The following is a 6,344-nucleotide window of genomic DNA, read 5'->3' on the forward strand; positions in this document are numbered from 1 at the left end:
CGAACCACACTGGGACAAGAATGGATACAGGAAATCATTCTTCGGTAACTGAATTCATCCTTGAAGGGTTAACAGATCAGCCAGGACTCCAGGTCCCTCTCTTCTTCCTGTTTCTATTGATCTACATGGTCTCCATGGTGAGCAACCTGGGCTTGGTCATTTTAATCAGGATCAGTTCTCAGCTTCACATGCCCATGTATTATTTTCTCAGTAATTTGTCCTTCATAGATCTCTGCTACTCCTCAGTCATAATTCCAAAGATGCTGGTGAACTTCATGTCAGAGAAGAACTTCACTTCCTTTCCTGAGTGCATGGTCCAGCTCTTTTTCTTCTGCTTCTTCGGTATTAATGACTCCTACATGCTGACAGCCGTGGCATATGATCGTTATGTTGCCATCTATAACCCCTTGCTCTACACTGTTACCATGTCCCACAGAGTCTGTTTCCTACTGGTCACTGGTGTGTATATAGTGGGGGCTGTTGGAGCCTTAATTCACACCAGCTTCATATCTAGTCACTCTTTCTGTGGCAGTAATGTCATCCACCATTACTTCTGTGACATCCTTCCTCTTCTGAATATATCTTGTTCAAGAGACTACACCAAGGAACTTTCTGTGATGATTTTGGCTGGATTCAATGTCTTTGTATGTGCTGTAGCCATCTGCATCTCTTGTTGTCATCCTTCCCAGAGTCTTGTGCATCCACTCAGCTGAAGGCAGATCTAAGGCTTTCAGTACCTGCAGCTCCCACGTTGCAGCTGTTGGGGTTTTCTATGGCTCCATCATCTTCATGTATTTCAAACCATCTACCAGTGGCCCAGTGCAGGAGAAGGTGGCCTCTGTGTTTTATACCACAGTGATTCCTATGCTTAACCCCCTTATCTACAGCCTTAGGAACAAGGATGTCAACAAATCCATTTAAAAAGTTCTGCATGGTGGGATACTCCTCAGGTCTGTGTAGAAAACAGTACTTTTGAAAATAAATAGCACAAATAGATCTTGTGTTTTCTTTTAGCTTGTTTTTAACAGTAATTATTTTCAAACCAAGAGCCATTTTAAGCTAAAAGATCTGAATAACTTATTTTCAATTACTGTTCAATTACTATTCCCAATACCAAGTGTCTTTTTAGTCTCCTAGCTACTCAAGAAACAAACTTCTTACCTACATTTTCACCCTTTGGTGTAAACTTATAGGTATCTCAGAACTCTTTCTTTTTGTAATTTTTCTTGCTAAACTGGAAACTCCTTACCAAACTTTCTAAAGTTGTAATATATAATGATAAGTAAATATGTAAATCCCCTTAGGTATTTGTATTTTAATACACAACAGAGTTTTAGAAGCAATATACACTTCTTTGTAAAAACTTTTAAGGAAACCTGTGAGTGCTGCAGTCATATCTGACTCTTTGCAACCCTACCTAGTTTCTAGTAGATAAGAAGAAACAGTATTTTCCTAAGATTTCTAGCCATTGTTATAACCATCAAAAATAAGATCCGTCTTGGGGTGGTCTCAAGTGGGATGGAGGTTGGGATGGGCATGGCCCAAAAAAACAAAATTGTTTATAATTTTAAATTTTCACTGAAATTTTAACTCACATATTTTCTTTCCAACTTATTGAATACTTTAAATTGGATCTTAATATGACTTTCTTCTGGATGACTTCCTTAGTCATCCCCTACTTATTTTCTCACTATTCATAATAATTTCTGTGCCTCACTATACCATTATAGTTCACTCTTCCAGTAAATAAATCAATCAATTATTGATGGACAACTATGTGCCAGACAGACAAAATCCCTACCCTTGTAGGGAACAAATAATGAAAAAGAAAACATGGACTCTGTATATAAGAAGCAGAAATTTTAAAAGTGTGCTTTAAACAGGAAAAACAAGTGTCAGAGTATGGAAGGTGACAAAGGGATGGTGGGGGAAGAGGGCAAATATCTGTGGGGCTTTATGGGAAAGTTTGAAAGTTTTGACTGTCCTTCTAAATGAAATGGAAAACCACTGAGAGTGTGAACATAAAAAGACGTGATTAATGCGTGACTCTTGCTCTTTCTGCTGAATGGACCTAAAAGCAATGAAATCCAAGTAACAAATATCTTACTATCATCTAATGATATTTGGCTTCTAACCATCACATTCCACTAAAATAAACCAAGGCTTGATGGAGAAATGGCGGATTCCAAGGTGGGATATCTAAAATTCAAGATGAGTCTAGAGAATCTCAGTATTTCCTAGAGGAAGAAAGTGCCCAATAGTTATGGAGATGTATCAAAAGGAAAGAGCCCCTATTGGACAAATTTAGGACAATTTAAATTGCAGAATGGATGGCTTATGAGATTCTAGGAGTCCCTCCTGATACAAAAATAACAACAATGACAATAATAAAATTTAAAATAACAGAAAAGGGAAAGCACTTCTTTACAGGATGACATCAATTAATGATATAATTAGAATGATATCATTCTATACCTATATAAATCTATATCTGATATAAATTTATATATATAAAGTATATATAAATATATATCGATCATATATTATATATTAATTTATATACTTATAATTATATTATACTTATTGTATATAAAACATTTACATATATATTTATACATATAAATATAAATTCAGATTTAAATCTATATCTGAATGATACAATAGAAACTTATCAAGTTGCAATGACCATCCTAATTGAATTAGGTAAGAATAATCAATGGAAACTAAAATCAATGAGTTAAAAGAAACTTCCTCTTAAGGGAATAAGAACAAGAGAGACCTACAATCTTAAGGTATCACGTCGCAGATTACTCATTCATAACAAAGGGGAAAGGAGTACCTCTACAATAGTAAATTTTAATGGAAACCTTTTTAAACCAAACGATTAAATTTAACATTAGCAATAATGGAACAAATTGATGTATCATGCCTTCTGCTGTGATTTTTTGAAAGAAATAACACAATGTCACCTAAAGTAGCCATCTGAGCCAAAGATGTTTAACCTGAATTTAATCACAAGGAGTTAGACAAATGGAAACTGAAAGATCATCTGTAACATAACGAACCATGTTCTTTTTAAATGCCAATGTCATCAAAGACTGAAAAAGGCTGGGAAAAAGACATTAAATTATGTATACTAAAGGGAAATGTCAATTAAATATCATGCTTAGTTAGCTCTTAGATAAAAAACAAAGCAAAAATAACCTATAACACACATTATTGGGGACAATTGAGGGTATTTAAATGAGGGTTATGTGTTCATCACTAAAACTGAGTCAATGCTGAGTTTACTGAGTGAATAGTTGCATTGTGGTTGTATAGAAAAAACATCTCCTTTCTTAGGGGACTTAAGCCAGGCTGTTTAAAGTGTCATGATGGATTGTGAGGAGTCATTTCTCCAATGATATGGCATTGTGTACGTGTGTGTGTGTGGGCGGTGGGGGTTTCCCAAATTAAACACAATTCAGTTTAATGGTGACAATGGCCATGTTTTTCTTGTACGCCTTTCTATCTCTAATATCTAGGGTAACAAATGACACACAGCTGTTCAAACAATATGCATTGAATGACTCAACGAATCTGAGAATAAAAGTGACAAGCAAGAATTAAATAAATGAAAAATAAGTAGAGGTAATGTATGCAGTCAAACTCCTAGATGCATATATTTCTCTCTTCTGGGAATATCCCTGTCTGGTCTTGGTCTCTAGTTCAATATATTTCTTACACCTCTTCCTCAGTTTTCTCTTTTCTGCCTGAACAAATTGTTCTTGTTCTTATTCCCAGGTCACAATACAAGGACTAGGCTGGAAGTGAAGGACAAATTGATACCCAACAACTGAGTTTCAAAAATATTAAAAGCTAACTTATTAAACACCACTTTATAGACATTACCTCATGTCATTCGGACAAAAGTCCCATGATCAAGGATGTCAATTTTTTAGGGTAAATAAATGGGAAATTTTAGACTCAGCACTGCTGAATCTAAAATAAAGATCTCAGCTGGTAAATGGCAAAAGAAGAATACTTTGCAAATTTATATATTCTCTGTTATCTTTATGAATATAGCCATATTTGTACATTTTTTCAAAAAAATTAGAATTTTGATTTTTAATTGTCTGTTTTTCTACTCTATGATTTTTTTCTTTATATATTTTCTCTGGTGCATTTTCTGCTTTATTAATTTCTTTCTCATTTTTGGAGTTAATAATTTAATTTATATTCATGTTTATTTTTGAGATATTATTTACATGCAGTGAAATGAACGGATAGCAAGCATGCAGTTGGATCAGTTTGAAAAATGAACACGCTGTGTAGCCTATACCCAAAAAAAGATGTAAAATATTTCCATAACTGAGAATGTTCCTTCTTGCCCATTGCTCACCCCCACCTCCAAATCACTACTGTTTATTAATTTTTAACCATAGATGAGTTCTGTCTGTGGTTGATCTTCATATGAATTTAAGGGACAAGTTTTTCTCTCTGAGGTAATTACCAGTAATCTTAGTTCATCCATGCTCTCTTCTGTTGGTACAAAAGCATGAATGTAATATACAATGTGCTCAGTCATGTCTGACTCTCTTCTCCCCCCCAACCCACCCATTGCAATCCACCAATATGTGGTTCTTTGCTATAAGTACTGTATCCTCACAGCTCGGTCGTGATATCAATATTCTCAATATTTCACTATTTAGCTATAATGGCTTGGGGATAGAAAAAAAAAAAAAAAGCTTCCCTTGGAAGTTTAAAAATACCTCTCTTTCTGCCTTTCAAGATGATGAATCAGTTAACATCATCTGTTTTCAAACACAACCCTGAATCCACTTATTTATCAAGCACTTTCAAAATTGATATCTTCAACATATTCTTTTTTGTTGTTGTTCACTAGCCCTCCCTCTTCTGCCAAATCCTGTTCCTTGAATACAAGTAAAATTTCCAAATATTATATTGACTATGAGAAAATCTTATTGTTTGATAAAAACGACCAAAATGCCTCAAACATTCTCAAGTACAAATATATATTTTATAAGTAACAGTGCATTTTGTCTCTAGAGGAGAAAAAGAAATAACACAGAGCTCATGACAACTTTTCCTCTGGTTCACTTCTTCCTCTCTGTGGAAATCTCCTTTGTTGGGGTGACTACTTTCCCCTAAGCACCTTCCTCAGTGCATTCTTCACATCCTTGTTCCTTAAACTGTAGATCAAGGGGTTCAGCATGGGGATCACGGTGGTGTAGAACACGGAGGACACTTTTTCCTGTTCCATAGTATTGCTCGAAGGGGGCTTGAAATACATGAATGTTATAGACCCGAAAAAGATAACCACAGCCATGAGATGGGAGCTGCAAGTGCCAAAGGCTTTGGACCGTCCCTTGATGGAGTGAATACAGAAGATGCTAGAGAGGATGAACGCATAAGAGATGAGTACAGCCAGTGTTGGTGCCAAGGTATTAATTCCTCCAATAATAAACAACAGTATCTCATTAACGCGGGTGCTGGAGCAAGAGAGACTCAACAAGGGAAGAATATCACAAAAATAATGACTGATAACATGAGACCCACAGAAGGACAACATTGACATGCGGGTAGTATGAACTGTGGCCCCAAACAAGCCCAGTGAATACACTACACCCGTCATTATGGAACAGACCCTATGGGACATGATAATATTGTAATGCAGTGGGCTGCAGATTGCAACATAACGATCATACGCCATGGCGGTGAGAAGATAACCTTCTGCTATTACAAAAATAAGGAAGAAGTAAAGCTGAGCCATGCATTCCAGGAAGGAAATAACATTCTTTTCTAACACAAAGTTCACCAGCATCTTTGGAGTAATGACAGAGGAGTAGCAGAGATCAATGAATGACAAATGGCTGAGAAAATAATACATTGGAGAGTGAAGTTGAGAACTGATAGCGATTAAGAAGATCATGCCCAGGTTCCCCACCACGGTGACCACATATATTCCAAGGAACAGGAGGAAGAGTGGCAACTGAAGCTCTGGGCATTTCGTTAACCCTTCAAGGATAAATTCACTCACTGAAGAATGATTCAAAGTAGTCATTCCTTACAAGATATTATCTGCAGAAAGAAGTGAGACAAAATAGGTGCATTAGAGTTATTTTCTGATTCCCAAAGCAGCATGAAAGGTCCTGTCTTGATTGGTTCCATATTTCATCTGTCCCATGTCTTTGTCCTTTCCAGTGATCTCTTAAAAGCTCAAGGACATGGTACTGATCAACCTACTTGCAGGGCAGGAGTAGAGATGCAGATATAAAAAATGGACTTGTGGACATAGCTGGGGCAGGAGAGGGTGGGGCAAATTGAGAAAGTAGCATTGACAT

At 36.2% G+C, this 6,344-nt stretch overlaps 1 protein-coding gene and 1 pseudogene across 1 annotated transcript; one reads left to right on the forward strand and one right to left on the reverse strand.

Annotated features, from left to right (window-relative positions):
* LOC133241818 (olfactory receptor 8A1-like) lies at positions 1 to 928 on the forward strand (annotated as a pseudogene).
* A 4,181-nt stretch (positions 929 to 5,109) lies between these two features.
* LOC133241819 (olfactory receptor 8D2-like) lies at positions 5,110 to 6,067 on the reverse strand. Its single transcript, XM_061407738.1, has one exon. It carries the CDS (start codon positions 6,062 to 6,064, stop codon positions 5,138 to 5,140), a length of 927 nt encoding a protein of 308 aa, XP_061263722.1. The 5' UTR covers positions 6,065 to 6,067; the 3' UTR covers positions 5,110 to 5,137.
* Between the last annotated feature and the right edge of the window lie 277 nt (positions 6,068 to 6,344).

The sequence above is a fragment of the Bos javanicus genome, chromosome 29 (assembly GCF_032452875.1).
Source record: "Bos javanicus breed banteng chromosome 29, ARS-OSU_banteng_1.0, whole genome shotgun sequence".
Lineage (NCBI taxonomy): Eukaryota > Metazoa > Chordata > Mammalia > Artiodactyla > Bovidae > Bos > Bos javanicus.